This window comes from Macrotis lagotis, chromosome X (genome assembly GCF_037893015.1).
Source record: "Macrotis lagotis isolate mMagLag1 chromosome X, bilby.v1.9.chrom.fasta, whole genome shotgun sequence".
NCBI lineage: Eukaryota > Metazoa > Chordata > Mammalia > Peramelemorphia > Peramelidae > Macrotis > Macrotis lagotis.
The window spans coordinates 133,431,243-133,454,563 of NC_133666.1; the positions used below are offsets into that span (position 1 = coordinate 133,431,243).

Genomic DNA, 23,321 nt, shown 5'->3' on the forward strand with positions numbered 1-23,321 from the left:
CAACCCTGGAGCCAGGAGGACCTGAGTTCAAATCTGACCTCGGGCACTTAATAATTACCTAGCTGTGTGGCCTTGGGCAAACCACTTAACCCCATTGCCTTGCAAAAACTTAAGAAAAAAAAGTTAAGCTTTCAAAAAAGAAACCACAGACAACTTCACTGCTCAATCTAGACTGGAGCAGGGCAGGCAGGTTGCTCAGTGGATAAAACACAGACCCTGGAGTCTAGAAGAACATGAGTACAAATCTGGCCTCAGACACTTAATTACTTACAAGCTGACCTTGGCCAAGTCACTTAATGTCATTACCTTGCAAAAAACCAAACCAAACCAAACAAAAAAATTAGACTGGTGCATCATGACAAGTTTCTCCAGGAGAGTTGTGGATTTTTCTCTGTGAATTGCAGCCCATCTTGCTTCAGGTAATTTAAAATTACGTACACCTATGATAGGATAACTTCACCAGTGTTTTGGATGAATTTATAGGGAACTAAAACCAGAAAGGATCCTACATTTTTACCTCAACTATTTTTTTTATGGGGCCAAAGCGGGGTAGGGTATCAAAGTCCAGGGTAGTTAAAGTAAATTGTTTAACATCTGGGAGAAATAAGTAAAATTAGGGTCTGAAGGTGGGTTTTCTGAATCCAAATTCATTCCTCTTTTCATTACCGTATCCTCCTTCAATGTCTTTTGATTTGGAAAAATAATTTTAAAAATGTGCCCTGTATAGGGATTATGTTAGATAACAGGAGAACTACAAAAGTTCTGAGGTATAGTGCTTTAGTGCAAAAAGTACTAGATTTGGAGTCAAAGGACCTGATTTCCAAATTTCTAATATAACAAGGGTTATCACAAATCACTTCTTTGGATCACAATTTCAATATCTTCACACTGAGGAAGTTGGGTGAGATCTTCCCTAAGTTTTCTTTCAACTAGAAAGTCATAATATAAAAGATTTAGGGATAAAATAGATCTTGAACATTATCTCATGCAAAACCTTATTCATTCAGCAGAAGAGACTGAGGTACAAAGATTAAATGGTTTATTCGGGTTCACAAAGACAGGGTGGCAAAGCTAAGATCTGAACCCACACCCACCAACTTTTTCAGTTCACTAAATTAAATCGAAGTCCCAAAGAGGAATTCCAAAAAGTGCTTGTGCTTTAACAATGATGGCATTATTGATATAAACCTACAGCCTCTCAAAAAAAAAAAGACTATTTTGAAAGGAACAAGATTCAATGAAAAGGCAAGTTGTGGTATGTATGGATACCCCCCCCCACAAAATTCAACAACAATCACATTATTTTAAGTAAAGGTATGTTTCAAATAAAATATGCATTTTTCATAGCAAATCAATTCTATAATCTGCAATGACTCTTCTTCTTAGGGATATTTATTTATCATACAAAGTATATACAAACTACCCTTTTTCAGTTATATTCACCAAGCCTTCAGGTATTCTATTAAAGTTATACATCTGAATTTATGGTCTTCAATTTCTTTCAAATAAATAGCAATTATACCTTGCAACACAGCCTACTGCTTAGTTAAAAGAAAAAAAAAGAAGCCATTTTCTATGAAAACAGAATTATTAGAATGATACATGATGGGATCATTATAGCTAGCAGTCTGTCAACAGTGTCAGAGAAACCCCTAACTTTGGGAATTTACAACTTGGTAGTAAAAATGAACTCCAGGCTGAAAAGGAATAAATCAGATTGCAATCCAATGGAGATTATTTTTTAAAATATAAAGTCTGCTATGGCCACACTGTGAGATATTCTATCATTTTCATAGCATTTTTTAAAAAAATTAAAATGCATGAGAATTTCAAAATATGGAACAAAAATATTCAAATCCAGAACTAAAATAGATCAGAGACTAAGAATTAAATCTTATAATTATTCTTTGCTCTGTCTATGGTTTTGTCTCTGGGATTTGGGTAAAGTTCCTAATAATATAGCATATAAACTACATTTAGAATAAATTATAGCCCTAAGTAAGGAAAAAATTCTTTGGTAGGAAAAGGAATGGGGAAATTACTGAAAACATTCATATCGTTTTAGTCTATGACTCAAATCTTAGAGAGCATCAGATACAGTCTTTTTACAAGGAATTATCTAAGAAGGAATAGGAAAGGAAATCTCCATTTGCCATTCTTGCTTTTGAATTTGAATATACTAATGTGTACCATTTCTTCTCCTAATGACTTTTTTTTAGGTTTTTTTTTTTTTTTGCAAGGCAAATGGGGTTAAGTGGCTTGCCCAAGGCCACACAGCTAGGTAATTATTAAGTGTATGAGACCAAATTTGAACCCAGGTACTCCTGACTCCAGGGCTGGTGCTTTATCCACTGCGCCACCTAGCCGCCCTTCCTGATGACTTTTTACTGATCCTCCAGGATGCTGGGTCACTTACAAACATCAAGGAGTTTTAATGTTTGATTGTATATATCTGTACCTGACAGATTAATTAATGTTTTCATAAATTTATACACACCAACTTAGACATATACACACACATATTAAGAAAGAAATGCATGGGACATAGGAAGCAGAAAGAGAAGATCTCTTGATCAAAAACATCTCATCTCATTCATTGGACATAGATTTGTACCTGCTAATTACTCTCCTGAAACATGAGGAAAATGCGGAATATTGGCTGTTCACATATTAGTAGTAGTGATTAGGAATTCTAATGGAAGGGAAAATCTGGGTGAATGAATGAGTGAATGTTCATTTGAGCACATGAGACACATGGGGAAATAAAGACTGAAGGAGGTTTGGGAGCACAAATTCTGGAGGACAAGGACATGGAGAAAAACTGGAGGGTCAGAGAAATATATCTTGCCCATTTTGCAATTTATGCCTTCTGCTCTAATTTTTTTAAATAGGCATTGGGAATTCTACTTCTACTTGGAACCTCTAGAACCAGCCCCTAAGAATGCCCCAGGTTCCCTGAAACTTGCTGTCCACAAAAGAAAGTGAAGGAAAATAAGCTTTCTTTTGGCACTGAGGCAAAAACTCCAATATCCTCATTTAAAATCATGACTGTCCTATTATAGTCAATCATCCATTCTTAGCAGTTGAGTCAATCAAAGGTCATTTCTGGACATTTTTTTTTACAGATTGTGACTTTGTTTGTTTCCTTCAAGCCCTTCCTCAAAAGATGGTCTCACACAACATGACGTGGATAAAATATCCCAGTGAAGAATTCATTGAGATTGAAGATATCATAAGGATACAGAACATAATATCAAGATTTATGCACATCTACATTGCACTGTTTGTCCCAACAAGTCTAGTGGCCGGCACATTCAACCTGGTCACCTTCATAAAGGGACATACTAAGATGGAAAAACTGGACTTCTACCTCTTGGACTTGACAGTGACAAATCTTCTGGTAACTCTATTTTCATTCACTGCCATAACTAGACCAGAGTATATATCAACCACAAACCTGAGCTGTGGGGTACTCTCTTTTTTCTTCAATATTTGTTACTTCAATGCTCAATACATTCAGATCGTCATGTCTTACACATTGCTGTTCCAGAATTACTTGCCCTGTCTAAATATGGTGATGCTGATCAAAAAGCCCCTGGGATATGTGAGTCTTGTCTTTGTTTGTGCTTTCATCAGTTCCCTGGGAGGGGTGATGCTTCTAGGCACAGTTGGCTCATTACATGAAAATACCCTATGTCAGGTAGATCCATTGACAGCCTGGCCTGAATATGAGATTGTCAAATTCAGCTTGGGCTTTGGGATGGCCCTGATTATAAAGGTGGTTTTCTTTACCCTACTCATTGGGAAACTGGTACGAAAAGATGCTCCTCCACAGAAAGCCGATACATCTACTTACTTGGTCATGTTGACCATTACCTTGATCATGTTTGCCTGTCGTCTCTTTTACAATATTATGCTACTCAATAGGTCTAGGCACAAACTTCAGGGGGATAATGGTTCTCCCAGAGATGAGCTCATCATGAATATTGCAGAATTAGTCTTATTTGGTGAGAGTTGTATGAACAACCTGGTCATTCTTTTTCTTCACAAGCCATGTAAACTTGCCCTGAACAAAAGCCTACGAAATCTAACCAAACGATGCCGGAGAGAAGAAACACATGACAGCATAGCCCTATAGAGAAGAATCTAAAATGTATCTGTATCAATGCATGGTGAAGGGCAAAACTGGCAGCTCGGTCTTTTATGAAGAGCATAATCTATCTCTTGAAATGACAAATTTGCCCTGCAAGATCAAGTAAGCAGAATGTGATGTCTTGGAAAGATATCATTGGAATTTTGTTACTAGTAGATTCTAGATCATCCACAAATTTTCCTAAATGCCAAAAGGCACCTCCATCTCTATCAAAAATCCTAATGGAAGGCAGTCAGCTTTTTTTGAGGTCCTTCAGAAGTTAAAACCAGTGCCAGGCTACCTGAATACACCCACAATGTATTCAATAAATGTTAAATAAATGCAGGCTAGAATGTTTTTAGATATTTAAGCAATATTTCACTTTCCTAGGTTGTTTTAAAATAGACTATTCATTGAAAGTAAATATGAAAACAACTGAAAGGTAAAGCACATATTATTCCAGAGAAACCCAACTAATGTCTTACTGAGAATAAAAAATATGGTTTTCTATGATAAACAAGTTAAAAAAAGTTATCATTTACACATTTAAAAAATGGTTTTTATAGTGCTGATTTAGTGATAGCTATGGGACAATGTTCTGTTTGTGCTAATATGCTATAGCAGAACGAACAGTCATTTAGGACTGAGGATATAAGGTTCTAGTCCCAAATTCTGAGACCAACTATGATTTTGTAGAAGCTGCTTTTCAATTTATTTTATATAAAATAGATAGATAGATGATAGACATATAGACACGTAGACAGACAGACAGATGTAGACATATATATTCTGTCCCACTTATTTACCTTTATTACAGGATTAGTGCAAAGATCAAATGAAAGCACAAGTGTACGAGTGGTTTTCAAAGTACAGATATACAAATTCAAGTTATTCATTATGAATAGTCCAATATTAGCCTGCTCTTGGGAAGGTAAACTAATGAAATGAATTTCACTTAGTATGGTCTGAACTGTACTGTATTTCTTTACTATTATTAATTGTAAATGCAAGAATAATTTTTGATGCCAATGGTTTTACATGTGAAATATGAAGCAAAATAATTTAGTTAAAGAATGTGTATTCACCTGCCAAGTGAATTTTATGAGAAAGGAATAAAAAATATATAGTAAAAAGAATTCTACTCCACTTCATTCGTTCCCAAATACTCACAGTGAACCTCTTAAATTGTAGACTTTGAAAAGGACACTAAAATAGTTCCTGACCTCATAAGATTTCCAATCTACTGGGGAGAATGACATATCAATACAAATCATCATTAGACACAAGAGGTCTCTTCATTCCAATAAATCAGATAAAGAGTGAAGGAAGAAAAGGCATTTAAATGTCATTCTGAAGAAGGTGTGATAATTTTACCAGGCAGAGATGGCAAAAAAAAAAAAGGCATTGAATGGGGAAAACATGTTTTTCTGTTTTATTCAATTTTATTTTCAAATTCCAAATTCAAGTTCCAAGTTCCCTCTCCCCCTCATCCCACACCCAATGAGAAGACAAGAAAAATAAAAACCCATTACAAAATATGTAGACATGCAAAACAAACTTCTACGTTAGCCATGAGGTGGGACAAAATTGTATGAATGAAAAATTGGAAGTGGGAAAAGTTGAAAATTTGCAAGCAATGAACATCTCAGCTTATGAGAAACTTAAGGGTCAAGTCGACATATGGCAGTTCATAACCTGCTGTTAGTGAACTTTTTAAAAAATTATTTTAATAACTGTATTCCAATGTCAATTATTTCCTTTGTAATCCTACATTTTTAAATTTATGAATTTAAAAATACTATTCTGAGAAGAGGTCCATAAATTTCCTCAGCTCTACAAAGCATGCCAGGGCACAAAAAATGGTTAAGACCTCTTGCTAAAGAAGGAGATAGGGCAAAAAATGTAAACTGAATACAAATTATCAAATGAGGCAGTGTAGATAAACTGAAGATTTTATGGGAGGAAATGATATGATGCTACAGGAAAATTAACCTTGTGGTAATGCAGTGGATAACTTAAGATAGTTGACATTAAAGGTTATGAGGGAGGGGAATGCAAAAATAACCATTAAAGGCTATGGGGGGGGCAGGGTGGACAGATAAATGACACAGTGGATAGAGCACTCGCCCTGGATTCAGGAGGACCTGAGTTCAAATCTTCCTCACACTCTTAATACTTACTTATCTGCCAGACCTCAGGCAATTCACTTAAATTTATTGCCTTACAAAAATTTAAAAAGAAAGAAAGAAAGAAAGAAAGAAAGAAAGAAAGAAAGAAAGAAAGAAAGAAAGGAAGGAAGGAAGGAAGGAAGGAAGGAAGGAAGGAAGGAAGGAAGGAAGGAAGGAAGGAAGGAAGGAAGAAAGAAAGAAAGAAAGAAAGAAAGAAAGAAAGAAAGAAAGAAAGAAAGAAAGAAAGAAAGAAAGAAGGAAGAAGATGATGGTGGCAGCTAAGGGAATAGTCTGGGCATGAGGCAATGCAGGTTGGAATTAGGATGGGAGACAGGAATGGAAAGGCAAGAATAGATATAAAATACTACCCAAGATAAACTTGGGGTAGACCAACATCTCACACCCTATACCAAGATAAGATCAAAATGGGTACAGGATTTAGACATAAAAGACACTATTATAAGCAAACTAAGAGATCAAGGAATAGTTCACTTGTCAGATCTATGGAAAGGGAAGCAGTTTATAACCAAGGAAGAGATGGAGAACACATCATTAAAAACAAATTAGATAATTTTGATTACATTAAATTAAAAAGCTTTTGCACAAACAAAACCACTGTAACCAAGCTCAGATTGGGTAACAATTTTTTACAACTAGCATTACTGACAAAGGAGTCATTTCTAAAACATATAGAGAACTGAGTCAAATTTATAAAAAAAAAAAACAAACAAGCCATCCCCCAATTGACAAATGGTCAAAAGATATGCAAAAGTAATTTACAGATGAGGAAATCAAAGCTATCGATAGTCATATGAAAAATTGCTCTAAATCATTGCTGATTAGAGAAATGCAAATTAAAGCAGCTCTCAGATACCAGCTTACACCTATCAGATTGGTCAATATGATTAGAAAGGACAATGTTCAATGTTGGAAGGGATGTGGAAAATCTGGGACACTAATGCTAATACATTGTTGGTGGAGCTGCAAACTCATCCAAATTTTCTAGAAAGCAATCTGGAATTATGTCCAAAAGGCAATAAAAATATGCATATCCTTTGATTCAGCAATACAACTACTGGGTATATACCCTGAAGAGATCATGAAAAAAGTTAAAAACATCACTTGAACAAAAATATTCAGAGTAGCCCTGTTTGTGGCGGCAAAGAATTGGAAATTGAGTGAATGTCCATCAATTGGGGAATGGCTGAACAGATTGTGGTATATGTATGTTATGGAATGCTATTGTTCTATTAGAAATCAAGAAGGATGGGATTTCAGAGAAGTCAGGAAAGACTTGCATGGTCTGATGTTGAGCGAGATGAGTAGAACCAGAAGAACATTGTACACTAACAGCAATATAGGGGTGATGAACAACCTTAATGTACTTATTCATTCCATCATTGCAATAATCAGGGACAATTTTAGGGTCCTTGCAATGGAGAATACCATCTGTGCCCAGAGAAAGAACTGTAGAGTTTAAACAAAGACCAAAGTCTATTACCTTAATTTAAAAAAAAAGTGTCATTATACTACATAATTTGGATATCTCTAATATTTCATTTTCTCCTCAAGGATATTATTTCTCTTCCAACACATTCAATTTCAATCAATGTATAGCATGGAAACAATGTGAAGATTATCAGACTACCTTCTGGGGGAGGGAGGGAAAGGGGGGGGGGGAAATTGCAAAATTCAAAACCTTACAGAAAATGATAGGTAGAAACTACTATTGTATATAACTGGAAAACAAATAAAATATATATTTTTTACATTAAGCTTCCATTTGGGTTTATTACTTTTTATTTGCAGTTTGTGTTCAATGCAAATCAATTCCATAACAAGAGTAGTTACTATGAATTAAAGCATGAAGACACAAACACAATATACAAGAACCCCAAACAAAGTACAGTATACAAAATAGAGCAGAAAGGAGTATTCATTCACACACACAGTAGCTTGTGATGCTTCTTGCATTAGGAAGTTCCTCGGTTAGCTACTAAGGACAGCAAAATTTCTTTGCTTTTTTTAATGAAGTCAGAATATTATAGTCATATTAGATATCTCAAATCTAAGCAACAGTGTGTGACCATGTGAACAAAAGAAGAAAAGGATTTCTTTAAAAGGTTTCAACATTGCAGCAGTTTTTTTTTTTAAAGCAGGAAAGCAAAATTATTTGCTTCCCTGAACGAGGCCAACTTTAGGTTTAATACCAGGTTCTATATCTAAAAATATTGAATGACAAGTCTTGTAAGCTACTCTGATTCACAAAGATTTTTTTAAAAAAAAGTATTTACAGAAATAATATAAAAGATCCTGTGAACTTATAATGATGCAAGTAAGCTCCCTATCCTTACATTCCAAATACTCAATTTTACACGTTTGCCTCTTAATTTTGAAATTTTGAAATAATCAACCTTCACAATAGGTCATCTTCAAAACTGTTAGTTATTTGACATATGCAGAAATAAAAAACAGCATTTGAAAGTTATTCAAGAGGTCGTGTACTTCAAAGGTCTTTGGAATTAAGTAAATCAAAGTAGCTAATGAAATCTAACATTTTGTTAGATGAGGAAATAATGGGAATGTCTAGTTTTCTACAGAATATTAGGAAAGCCAATTTTACTCATTTTGCTTTTACTGTGGGGAGATTCCAATCCATCATTTCACTGGCAAATGGCATTTGTGATATAGCAATTTAAATGCTATGTCAAATCCAAAGCCCCAGAGTAAATAATTTATCTCTTATGAGAATAGTGATACCTTAATGTTTTAAAACTTATCTAGAGTATATAGGCATTAAATTAGTACTGCTGAAACACATGAAGGATTTACTACCCAAAGCCTGATGATGCTTCTTCCACCATCCAGTTAAATAGAAACATGGAAGCTGTTTATACCATATAATCATTTTAATGGCTAATGAACCAAAGTGAAAACCAAGTCTCTTTTCCACAACCTTTTTCCTTTTCTGGATCGAGACAAAAAATCTACCCTTTATTCCCAAAGTAGAGTTCTTGTTGATCATATTTAGTGCATCTTTAATCTTGTAAGTGGATGTCATCTTTCTTCAGTCTTGTTCTTGAAAGTTCCAACTGGTTTAAACACTGAACTAAAAAGTCCAACATCAATCAGTCCCATGAAATCATACAGAACCTTCTCATATTATTTATTCAATGGGTGGAAAATTAGCCTAGGACCTTCTCTGGAACCAATGTGTCAATAAATTTAAAGATGTGGAATTAGAGTGGGTGGGGTCAAGACACTGAGTGTTGGTTTTGTTTCCTTCTGTGTCACAATGACTAGTAGATGTTATAAGCCATCTCAGATGGTTCAGGAAGATGGGTTGGGGAAGCATTGCTGTTGGCTTGATTGAGTCTCTTAATAGTAGAGATGTAGATGGGAGAGTGAGAGGAGGAAGACGCTGGCAGTTGCCTGCAGGGAATTTCCACTTCCCTTAGTAGTAGTGGATGTCTTGTTATGTGACTGTTTAGTTACTACCAAAACAGTAGGGCTCGTTGTAGTGTCATTTATGCTTGGTGGACAGTTCCATTTTGAGAATAAACCTATGCGGGGATCAGCAGTGCCAGGAGCAGGAGCCCCAGACACAGTCTGGCCGTGATCACCGTCCACATGGCCGCTCTGTCCGTCCGTCTGCCCGGGCCCCCTCCACGAGATGCAGCAGTCCAGCAGAGGCCCTGCTGGCGCAGACAACGAGAGGCATGGGCACAAATAAAATATTAATTAAAAAAGATACTACCCAACAAACTACATGGAGACTCATTGAAATTAGAGAAAATTAGAGAAAAATTAGAGAAAAACTTAACAATAAGGAATCAAGAAATATGTAGTGCAATCTCAGCAATACTGAGGGTATTTTATACATATACTAGAAGAAAGCTTACTCTGAGGTCTTGAATCAGATGAAGAGTCAGGAGGAGGAAGGAGAAGCAGGAAGTGACCTAAAACTCAGGTGAACCTGACTACCCAGGTGAATTACAGAAACCCACAATTTCCCTATTCTGCTTATCCTTAAATGCCTTCTGATACTTAACAAATAGGAGGAAGATATGAATTACTACTTTTATAAATATTAGATGCAGCATGTTTGTATATGTGGAGAGTTTGTCTCAAGCCAGTACAAACTAGTCCTGGATTCTATAAATAATGGCTGTGTGTCTCAAGTCATAATATCACAGTGTTCTAAGGTATCAAGCTCAAATAAGGATCTCTTCAGGCCACATGTTGATTTAGAAAATCACACATCATCATTATCTATATGGTTTTGTACTTTCATCTTCTTTATTAAACATTTCCAATTATATTTCAAGCTGGTTCTGACCCCATGTGGGAGTTTTGCAGCCCGAGTTTGACATCTCTGTTCTAAGCAACTCTTTTAAGTTCCAATTTTTTTGATGAAGGTAGTTTCTAATGTGGGAGTTCCCTATAAAATAAAATCATAAATCAGTGTCTATCTTTATTTTATGCTTGATTATATTCAGATTATTGATCAATAACAAAAGCATGATGTTTTATATTAACTGATTCATTTCTTTAAAATATATAATCAGATCTTCTTTCCCAAGAAAATATTTTTATTTTTACTATGGAAAATCTGGGTTAAATAGCTCCAATTTATATGGAACAAAAGAAGCAATTGTCCTGTCATATTTTGCCTGGGTCAGATTTTATCAAGAGTATTATGTGAAATCTTTTAAAGGTGACATCAACAAACAGTGTATCCAGGAAAATGGGAACTTTAAAACTGATAAAAAGAGGGAAGCTAGGTGGTGCAGTGGATGAAGCACTGGCTCTGGAGCCACAAGTACCTGGGTTCAAATCCGACCTCAGACACTTAATGGTTGCCTAGCTGTGTGGCCTTGGGCAAGTCACTTAACCCCATTTGCCTCGCAAAAATCCAAACAAAAAAAACTGATAAAAGAAAACAGAGGAATGACACCAGTCTTCAAAGAGTTGAAGGGCCCAAGATCCAGAGCAGAGAAGTAAAATCTAGATATAGAAGTTACAGAGAAATAGGAAGTTATTCCTTATATTGAAACAAAATCTATTTTCTATAATTTTTATATTCTGGTTCTAGTTCTCTACTCTAGACCTTGACTCTTCAACTGTTTGAAGATTGGTGTCATTCCTTTTCCTCAGTTTTTTCTAACAGAACTCCACAAAAATGGAATAGATTGCAGTGAGTTCCCTATCTTCAGAGACATTCAATCAGATGCTGGGAATAAACACACTGATAATAAGGCTGTCCAGATGACCTCCAAGGTCCTTTAAAATTTGAGGATCCTATTATTTGAGTTAAGTACTTTCAAACTCCTGGCACACGATTGAACATTTGGATAACTCAAAACATTAAGACAATGACTTTTAAGGGTACCCTAATGACATAAACAGACCTGCCTCCCTTGTGTACCTAGGAGATAAATTGTTACACTTTGAAAAGCTGGGGGAAATGTTTCTTACCTCCCTTCCTAACAATCACCAATAAAAAGTCTCACTCACAGGATTACGATTTTAGAAGCTGATTTTACTGATAGACTAGTCTAATTCCTTCATTATACAGATAAATAAATTGAAACCCAGTTTGGTGAAAATAGCTTTACCAAAGTCAATGCAAACCCAGGTTTTCTGATCCCGAGTCCAATATTCTCTTCTATACCACCCTGACTCCCTGATGTCTGAAATCCAATCCTTAAATTCTGGGGAGGGGTGAAAAGGGTGAGAAAAGGGGTGAGGAATCAACCAAAAAAAAAAAAAAAACTGAACAAAGAAATCCCTCTTTGCTAGGCTTCTTTTAGCCATCAATAGCTTACTGTTGATTTTTTAAAATTAGACAGCTTTTCTTAAATTGCTACAGTAGGATGATGGATGGAAGAATCTAGTCCCTCCCAGCTCACCTTTGTTACCTGTCAAATTCAGAGAAAAGAATTTCATTTGTTCTTTACACTATTTACTACCTGATCTGGCTCAGCATTTTTTTCCCTTCTTGCAATCAGAACATCTACCTTGTGATTACAACTGAGTATCAAATATATAATAATAAAAATTGAGACAGTGAGAAAATAAAAGAACAAACTAAAACAACAACATATTCTAGGAACAGAGAGAAAAGAAGACTTTCAAATAATGGTCTGACAAATCACAGGTCCCTAAAGGTCTGAACTTACTTAGTTCTAGGACTTGGAAATCTAACAAGTAAGCGAAATCTTTGGTATGGGATTCATAAGCAGATGAAAGACAAAAAAAAAGCCTTTAAATCTCTAAATTTCCCACCCAGCAACATCTCAGTAAACAATGCACAAATTTTAATTCAATCAGTGAAGTCCAGAAAAAAAGATCTACTACTGTAATGGACATTCTCTGACTAGCTCTTTGAGCCATCATTTAGTGAAAGAAAGAATCTAAAGTTATGTTATTAAGACACTGATAAAACACTAGGGGTCTCAGCGAGGCACACCACTTAACGCTCAATTGCCCCTCTATAAGATTAGAGGGCTGGAGGGGAGAGGTTTGTTGGTCCCTCTGAGTTCTAACTTTCTGTTTCCTACCACAACTGGCAATTTTTCCAGTGAGCCTCTCCACTCATTCGCAGATGTCTTCAAAAGGGGTATCTCCCCAGTAACTAGATGACAGATAATTCCGAGGACTCTGAAGGCAGGGAGTGGCAAAAGTTCCCAATTTTCTTTTTTTTCTTTTTTTGGAAGGCAGTGGGATTAAGTGACTTGTCCAAGGTCACACAGCTAGGTAATTATTATGTGACTGAGGTCAAATTTGAACTCAGGTCCTTCTGACTCCAGGGCTGGTGCTCTATCACTGTGCCACCTAGCTGCCCAGAGGCCCAATTTTCTTTTTCTTTTTTTTCATTTTCAAGTTTTTATTTATTGAGTTTTACAATTTTTTCCCCTAATCTTGCTTCCCTCCCCCCACCCCCCAGAAGACAATTTGCCAGTCTTTACATTGTTTCCATGGTATACACTGATCCAAATTGAATGTGATAAGAGAGAAATAATATCTTTAAGGAAGAAAATAAGAAATAGCAAGATTACATAATAAGATATCAGGTTTTATTTCCCCCAAATTAAAGGAAATAATCCTTGTTCAAACTCCACAATTCTTTCTCTGGATACAGATGGTATTCTCCATCACAGATAGCCCTAAATTGTCCCTGACTGTTGCACTGATGGAATGAGCAAGTCCATCAAGGTTGATCATCACCCCCATGTTGCTGTTAGGGTGTACAATGTTTTTCTGGTTCTGCTCATCTCACTCAGCATCAGTTCATGTAAATCCCTTCAGGCTTCCCTCCTTCCCTCCCTTCCCATCCCTCCTGGTTTCTAATAGAACAATAGTGTTCCAAGACATACATATACCAGTTTATTAAACCATTCCCCAATTGAAGGACATTTACTTGATTTCCAATTCTTTGCCACCACAAACAGGGCTGCTATGAATATTTTTGTGCAAGTGATGTTTTTACCCTTTTTTATCATCTCTTCAGGGTATAGACCCAGTAGTGGTATTGCTGGACCAAAGGGTATGCACATTTTTTGTTGCCCTTTGGGCGTAATTCCAAATTGTTCTCTAGAAAGGTTAGATGAGTTCACAGCTCTACCAACATCTTCTCTCTTCAAAGCATGCCTATCATGAATTAGGTGCCATTCATTTGAAAACTTGTCTAACTTATGTAGCTATGCACCAATACACTGTTGATAGGACTTCCTGTTGATTCATCTATTCTGGAAAGCATTTTGTAGGTACTAAAAAGTGACAAATACAAATATGAACACAAAGCAGATGACCATAAACTAAGGAAAAGTTAAGCAAAACTGTGGAAGAATGTAAGAGAATGTTATTAAGCCATAAGAAACAATGAATATGAAGAATTCAGAGAATCATAGAAAGACTTAAAGTTTTTGATACAAGATTAATAAATGCTATCAGACATTCCAGCAGAACACTACTGAATTTCCTTCCATTTATGCTCAACACTTAGAATGAAACTCTATTTTCACTAGCGTTTTCTCAAGGAATGAACAATAAGTCAATAACCAACCTGAACCCAAATTAAGTAAAACTTAAAGAAAGAACTGGCTATATCTGGCCAGGATATTCTGTGTTAAAACCTGTCCCTTTAAGTGGTCACAAGAACTGGAGGCAAATGGGGAAGGTGAAGAACAACTTAAAAAAGAAGTCCACAGATTTCCCGTAGAAATCCCATTCTGAGAAGTCAAGAGACATTTTTCTCAAGTTACCATTATAAAAATGAGATTAAGTGGGAAAACCATTGTGTACTTCTGTAGATTCAAGTAATATTCATATATATATGTATATATATACACACATTTTATATATATATGCATATATATACATACACACATATATATAATGAACAACCATCCATAATCAATGAACAGCCATCCATAATCAATCTTTTTTTTTTTTTTAGGTTTTTCTGCAAGGCAAAAGGGGTTAAGTGGCTTGCCCAAGGCCACACAGCTAGGTAATTATTAAGTGTCTGAGACCACATTTGAACCCAGGTACTCCTGACTCCAGGGCCAGTGCTTTATCCACTACGGCACCTAGCCGCCCCCCATAATCAATCTTAATCATTCATTTTCCAGATGAGGAAACTGCTGTTTAGTCATTTCAGGTGTATCTTACTCTTCATGATTCCATTTGGCATTTTCTTGAAAAAGAAACTAGAGTAAGCGTTTGCCATTTTCTTTTACAGATTAGAAAACTGAGATAAAAAAAGAATTAAATGATTTCCCACAGTCACACAGCTAGTAAGTGAGGACAGATTTAAACTCAGGAAGATAAATATGCCCAAAGAAACTGAGGTTCAAAGATCTTAAGTGATTTAAGATTACATAGAGAGTGGCAATCAGAACTAGAACTCAGGTCTCTTGATTTTCACTTAAAATCACATACTATTATACTCATTATACAATACCGTATTTGTTCCCTTAGATTAAGATTTAGGCCAGAAAAACTGTATTCCGTAACTCTGGAGGACAAGACCCAATGGAGACAAGTTTTAGTTACCATTACAAGGTCTTCTATCTAGAAGAAAAAGCTGATATCAGAAAAAATCCTAGCAACCATCTAGGGGAGTCAGTGTGTCTAAGAAGTCAGTACAATCAACAGCAGTAAAATTGGTCTTTTATGGAAGCTATAAAATACTCAGTGAAGTAAGTAAATGTGGATTTGCTTTTAATAATAACAAGAAAAGGCAAGGACATAATGTTGAATAAGAAGACAGAACACTCCCATGTTAAAATTCCTTTTCATGAACTAAATACTGTGTATAATTTTAAAAACCAAGCTTAACAGGAAAAGAGCTAAGAAAGGGCACAATTCTCTCCTCTTGGGCGGGGAACCATAGGTGTAAAATACTAGACATTCTATGAGCCATGGTTAATATGGTGTTTGGTTTTAGTGAACAGCTTTTTTTCTACCTCCTTTTAAATGTCATAAGGAATAATAACCCAGTGAACAAGGGAAAGAGATATAGTAAAAAAAAATTTAACAAAAGCAAAATATCAATAAAAATTTCTTTTAAAAAGTTCTTTTCTAGCTAGAAAGAGATAAAAGATAAAATTTTAGATCTACTACCATCCTTATTAGAATAGTCTGAAAGAAGCAATATTTTTAAAACATTTTATTCACCATGTAAATGCTTGTTAATTTCAATAAACACACAGAAGAAATCTTCAAAGATGGCAATTAGGATCTAATTGTTTCTTACCACAAAACAGAGAGTCTGCTCCCACTCTGATAAAAGCCAACACCAGTTAAAATGGGGTTTAGTTTTAAGTGCTGAGCACAAACGGAAGGAAATTCAATGGTGTTGTTGCCAGAACGCCTTCAACTTAGCCCACTTGTTCCCAGGCTTGGCAGAACAAATGGTCATAATTAGAGATTCCCACTGTATTTGGCAGAGATTGATATCCTGGGTGGTTCTAAGAAAGCAAGATAGCTTATCGCATTCTGGTCCAAAATAAACATTTACTTAATGACATGTAACCTTGTCCTACATAGCCTTAATTCATGTGACACATACTTTTTCAATATGCAGCAATACATGAGATGGACTAAAGATGGGGCAAAGCCTGATCCTGAGAGGCAGGATTTTTTTCAGAAATAAAATATTTTTTGCAAACAAAGATGCAAATCAACTGGGGAATGGAGGAACAAATGGTGGTATTAGATAAATAAAACATGCAAATAGATAAACAAAATGAACATAATGAAATATTACTGTGCTGTAAAAATTGATATGATGAATAGAGAAGTATTAAAAGACTTGTTTGAACTGATGCAAGGAGAAAAGCCAAGAAAATAAAACATAACAGCTTTAATGAAATCACAAAATGACAAAAAATGAACATAGCAAAATTAAAATGCAAGCTTTGTACCCAAGAAGAAAAAATAAGATAACCACCCCATTCCCACCTCCCAACACACACACACACACACACACACACACACACACACACACACACACACACACACACATCCTCTTTTGCAGAGATAGGGGGAGAATGTTTGGGTATAGAATATTGTATATAGGGTCACATTTTGTTATGAACTACTGATCAGTTTGGTTTATTTTTTTTCCTCTTCTGGTTCTTCATCTTTTAAAGAAACTCTCTTTGTCATAAAGAGATGACACTCTGAAAGGGAGGGAAAAGAAGAGATACTAAGGGAAATTTAGATATAAAACATAAAAATGTTTTTTTAAAAGAATATTATCCTCTAAAGTACACCTTCCAAAGATCATAGGATCATAGATTTAAAGGAAAAAGGATCCTTGAAGGTTATCTAGACTTTTCCCTCCTCTCCTCTCCCACCCTCCTTAGCCAAGGAAACTATTTCAGAGTAGCTTTCTAAATAGTGCTCTTATCACTATCTGAAAAAGACCATGCAATCAGGCAGTCAATAAACATTTTACTGAGGGTTTCCTATGTGCTAGAGTCTGTGTGCTAAATAGTAGGGAATTAAAGTTAAAACAGGTCCCTGCTTTCAAGAAGCTTACGATCTAATTGAGTAGACAGGATACAAACAACTAAGAGCAAAAAAGCCATATAGGGTATAAACTGAAAATCATCAAGAGGCCAAAGAAGGGATTTAGAAAGACTCCCTCTGATAGGATTTTAATTGAGATTTAAAGAATGTTAGGGAAGCCAGAAAGTGGAGGTAAGGAGAGAGAGCATTCCAGGTGTGGGGGGAAGGTGGGGTTTCAGCCAGAGAAAATATTCAGAGTATCTTTTTAGATAAAAAGCAGTGCGGGAGGGCACCTAGGTGTCCTAGTGAATAAAGCACCTGCCTTGGAGTCAGGAGTACCTGGGTTCAAATCTGGTCTCAGACACTTACTAATCACCTAGCTGTGTGGCCTTGGGCAAGCCACTGAAGCCCATTTGAGTTGCAAAAAAAAAAAAAAAGTAAGGCGGTAATTTAAATGGACTGCAGGAGTACTGGGCTGGGGGTCTGGAAAGTGTGTGAAAGGTATAAGAAGGCTGAGGGTGGGGAGAAGGCAGGTTATGAAGGCTTTGAATGACAAACTGAGGATTATATATTTTACTTTGGATGTAATGAGGAACCAATGGAGGTAAGTGAATAGTGTGGGGGGGGGGCAGTGGACATGCTCGGACCTGAAGATCATTTGGACATCTAAGTAGAGAGAATGGTCTGGAGTATAAAGAGCCTTGAGATAGGCTGATTCACCAGCAGGCTATTGCACTAGCCCACGCATGAGGCAATGAGGGTCTGTACCAGGGTGGTAGCAGGGCCAGGTAAGAGAAGGGAGAACATGTAAGAGATCTTATGAAGATAAAATCAACAGGCCTTAATAATTGATTAGATAAGGAGGAGTCAAGGTTGACACCTATACAGCAAGCCTGGGTGATTGGGAGGATGGTGATACCTTCAGTAGTAACAGAGAAGCTGGGGGAAATGGGGGAGGAGGAATGACTTGAAAGGAGAGTTCATTTTTGAACATGTTAAGTTTCAGGTGCCTATGGAACAAAGATGTTCAAATAACAGGCATCTAGAGATTCAAAGAGACTTCAGAAAATGTGTTGGCCAGTTAACATTTTTTCATCATTTTGACTTTCCACAAAGCGATGACATTCAGTTCCAAAGTCCTATGTTTCATAATTCTATGAGGTACACAGGAGTAAAATGAATAATATCAGTATTCTTTCCTATTCATTCCTTTAAATAGTAATTTGTATTCATGGATGGATCTTTTCTTAAATACTTATTAAAGGAAGTCTTAAAGTTTTTTGAGTTTATTTTATGGGGGGTTGGAGTTTTGAGATTTTCTTTACTGGACTTGTGATTCTATTGTAATAGGAACTCCTTCCAACACTGCAGGGCTTTACCTGCTCTGCAGCTTAACAGTTTTAAGAGAGTCAGTTAGTTGTCTATGTTACTGAGAGGTTAAATGGCTTGCCTGGGGTCACATATACCCAGGTCCTCCTATTGCTGAAGCTGGCTCTCAATCCACTAACCATGCTATTCAATTTAGAGATAATTACCAAGTAGTACTTTTGAGCCAATGGCATGCAAGTCACTGAAGAGAGAAAGAGAAGACATAGGACATCAGAACTAGACATTTTCTCCACTCACTTCTCACTTGCCATTTCACAAAAGGTAGAAAAGTATGCCAAATATTTATAAATCATTGTCTTTCCTCATTCCTCACAGGGGCTGCCATCCAAAGATGTACACTTTCTTCTCCTGCACTGTCCAATTGAGCCCTTTGACCTCAGAGACCAGGAGTGCTGGGTAAGAAACGAAAAAAGAATGTAGGCTCTTACTCATCAGTGTTTCTCTTTGACAATGTGCTAAAGCCAGGTGCAAATGATTAATGCAATGATAAATAATAAAAACGTTTTGTCATTTCCAATTATCCTTCAAATTGACTATGGTAAATTTTATATATATATATATATATACATATATATATATATGTATATATATATATATAATGTATGTTATATATATATATATATATAATTATATAAAACTATCTAGAATTGTGTATGCTATCTCAACAAACAAGTGAACATATTGCAAAGCAAGAAGTAAAGCAGAAAACCTGATGGACTTGGGAATCAGGAGACCCAAGTTCAAAGTCTGATTATGAAACTTACTAGCTGTATGACTACAGATAGGCAAGCCATTTTGCATCTCATTTTCCCTCCTATAAAAACTAGGATTATTAATATTGTACTATCTATTTCAACTCTGTTTTATAAAGAAAAAAGAGCTTTTCAAATCTGTGATGATTAAGAGAAAAATAGAGAAGAGGAAGAGGATGACAAGAAATAAGTATTTATATAGGTTTTTAATGTACTAGGATTTAGACAAATATTATCTCATCTGATCCACAAAACAATCTGAAAAAGAAGGCAATTATCATTATGCTCATTTTACAGTTGAGGAAACTGAAGCAAGCAGAAGCTAAGTGACTTGCCAAGGTTTATAAACTAGGAAAGAGAAGGAGAAGGAGGAGATGGTTTGGGGTTCTGTATTCCTTCTTCAGTTTTCTGAAGCCAAAAAAGGTTTGTTATTAGCTCCTCCAGAAATTCAATAATATGGGTATCTTCAAAAACCCTAGAATCAAACTTTTAAACAAAGATGATACTCCAAAACTCATATAGATTGAGGAATATGTTTCGTTGTTCCTTCCAATGATGCAGATCCCAATCCAGTCTAGGTAACTCTTGTCCTCCCACAAGTTTGCTACAGGCCATTTACCCAAAATGCTAAAGATTATGGCTATTTTTCCCAAGATCAAAAATGGTGCATTCTGGCAATCCATATGTCATTCCTTACTCTTACCATATAGCTGGTCCAATCTTCTCTTTCTATCATAATTACACTGATAGTGTCAGTGGGTTACAAGGACCTCACTTGTTAGATGTTGTAGCCTGCTCCCACCCAACATGAATTCCTCCTCTGCCCTATGTATAATGTTGGAAGTCAATTCTTCAGAGACTTATATTCCCCATCTTGCTACACTGAGAGAATACTACTATTAAACAGTTTTGGGTCTTTGCTTTTTTAGTAGAAGTTTGGGATCATTAAAGATACCTTGAAATTTCCTGAAGGCAACCCAGCCCATTTTCCTTGTGTTGTTAACTCTGGATCCAATGAGGAGATATGGAGATCTTCTCTTACTGTATGACCTTTGACAAGCCATGTAACTTTCTTAGGCTTCAGTTTCCTGATCTACATAAGAAAGAACTGGACCAGATAACATTTTAGATTTCTTCCAGTCTTGTGATTCTGATGATGCCAGAAAAACTTTACTGCATATATCTGAGAACACCTCTAACATGATTAGACCAATGTTATCCACAACTAATGGAAATGGAAAAATCTGCAAGGTAATATGATCAGAAACTATACTAAAAACTTTAAAATGTTCCTAAATCACAATAAAATAAACAGATACTGTGTAAAGCAATCCTTCAGTGCATATATGCAATGACTATAAGTGACATACTTTGGCTGTTTTAAATTGGCAAGTTTTTTTTTTAAATATGAGGAATTTGTACTTTCTCATGACTTCTTTCAAAATGGTGTTTCAGGCATTTTTTAACTCTGGAATGATATGATATTCAAAGATGTCCAAAATCAAGTGTTTCATTTGTTTTGTAAAAACAAAAAAATTAATAACTGGATTTAATATTTTGTTAGTATTAATAAATAATATTTTGTTGCAAGATACATTGGTATATTTTATATATATGGTGGGGCAGATATATATATATATATATATATATACACATAAATATATAAGAGCATAAAACTTTAAGTGCTAGGAGATACTTTAGAGATCATCCAATTTTTCCTCCTCATCAACAAGAATATATTAAGTTCTTACTTTACACCAGGTATTGCAATAATGTTAGCGATACAAAGAAAGTAAAAAAAAAAAAGGGGGCTCTCTCCCCAAAGAGAAGAGATGGGGGAGATAATATGCAAACAACTATAAACAAGAAAGATATTCACAGTGTAACTAGCAGGCAATGTACTGGCAGTGAATGTGACCAGGAAAGGCCTCTTGTAGAAGGGAGGATTTGAAAGAAGACAGGAAGAAGAGTAAACAAAGAAAATTCTAAGCACGGGAGAGACCCACTGAAAAGGAACAGAGTAGATATAACAGAGAGATGGAGGTCTTTGTGAGGATCAGCAAGATAGCTTTCGTTGCTGCATTGTCAGAACATAGAGGAAAAAAAATAGAAGAATGAAAAGGTAGAAAGTGGCCAGGTAATTAAGAGCTCTGAAATACAAAGAAAGAATTTTACATTTTATTCTGGAATTAACAGGGAGCCAGTCTACTGAGTTAAGGTATGGCATTGTCAGACCTGTGCTGTAAAAAGATGACCTTTGCAGTTGAGAAGAGGTTGGCCTGGATGAGGGAGAGGCTTCTGGCAGGGAAAACAAGTAATGGGCTATTGCAATGGCTCAAGAGTGAAATGATGAAGGTCTAAACCAGTATGATGACTGTGACAGTACAAAAACATGGAACACAAAAAGAGATATTGAGAAAGGGAATAGGCATCCTATGCGGGGTAGGTATGTCTAGATGAAGAGCGGAGAATGACAATGAGGTGATGATCTTGTATGCTGGAAGGATCTTAGAGGTGAAATGCTTAAAATCTGAACTTACAAAGGTGTTCCATCTTCTATTTAAATCACAAAACTAGCCAGCAGAGCAAGCTACACAGGGTTAAGGTCTGCACTAAGCTATGGGTCTGTCTAAGTTATAGAAATTCCCAAGTACAGAATCTCAGTCTTCTGGTGCAGATCAGTTCTCCTCTTTTTTGACTCTGAGATCAGCTGGCTATTTACTATGGCATGAGGTTGATCAACAGCTAACTACATGGAATAAATGTCCCCTTTTGGGGGAAGTAGATGAATCAGAATCATGAAATTCTAGCATTAGATGGGACCTTAAAGCTCTATCCTCTAACTTATATTTGAACAAAATTGCTCTTTTAAAAAATACTGGATGACCAATCCTGCAGTGTGGTAGAATGGACAGCATTAAGGCTTGAAGCAGGCCTAAATTCTAATCTCACTCAGAAGCTTGAGAACTATTGTGACAGTAGGCAATTATCCAATTTCTAAAAGTCTCATAGTTCCCCACATATAAAGTGAGGAAAGCACCTATCTGGCAGGAGGGTTGTGTGGTTAAAATGAGATTATATATGTGAGATGTTTTGTAAATTTAAAAATACTCTTACAGATGAGGAAATCAAAAGCAATCCATAGTCATATGAAAAATTGCTCTAAATCATTAATTATTAAAGAAATACAAATTAAAGATTCTCTGAGGTACCACCTCACACCTCTCAGACTGGCCAATATGACCAGAAAGGATAATGAACATTGTTGGAAGGGTTGTGGGAAATCTGGGACACTATTACATTGTTGATGGAGCTGTGAACTCATCCAACCTTTCTGTAGAGAAATTTGGAACTACGCCCAAAGGGCAACAAAAATGTGCATACCCTTTGATCCAGCAATACCACTACTGGGTCTATACCCTGAAGAGATGATGAAAAAAGGGTAAAAACATCACTTGTACAAAAATATTCATAGCAGCCCTGTTTGTGGTGGCAAAGAATGGGAAATCAAGTAAATGTCCTTTAATTGGGGAATGGCTTAACAAACTGGTATATGTATGTCATGGAACACTTTGTTCTATTAGAAACCAGGAGGGATGGGAAGGGAGGGAAGGAGGGAAGCCTGGAGGGATTTGCATGAACTGATGCTGAGTGAGATGAGCAGAACCAGAAAAAACATTGTACACCCTAACAGCAACATGGGGGCGATGATCAACCTTGATGGACTTACTCATTCCATTAGTGCAACAATCAGGGACAATTTGGGGCTGTCTGCAATGGCGAATACCATCTATATCCAGATAAAAAACCGTGGAATTCGAACAAAGTTCAAGGACTATTCCCTTTAATTTAGGGGGG

At 36.1% G+C, this 23,321-nt stretch overlaps 2 protein-coding genes across 10 annotated transcripts in view; one reads left to right on the forward strand and one right to left on the reverse strand.

Annotated features, from left to right (window-relative positions):
• LOC141498056 (uncharacterized) overlaps positions 1-7,959 on the forward strand; it is a 25,151-nt gene extending 17,192 nt beyond the window's left edge. For 3 of the 4 annotated variants that reach the window (XM_074200987.1, XM_074200988.1, XM_074200986.1), the window contains one exon: positions 3,126-7,959. In XM_074200987.1, the coding sequence (XP_074057088.1) occupies positions 3,167-4,138 (972 nt within the window). In that variant the 5' untranslated portion in view covers positions 3,126-3,166 and the 3' untranslated portion in view covers positions 4,139-7,959. The remainder of the gene's footprint in view (positions 1-3,125) is intronic. The other variant, XM_074200989.1, reaches the window with a different exon arrangement.
• The window catches only part of CHLSN (cholesin), a 382,075-nt gene that overhangs the window by 271,931 nt on the left and 86,823 nt on the right, over positions 1-23,321 (reverse strand). The gene's annotated exons all lie outside the window — the stretch shown is intronic.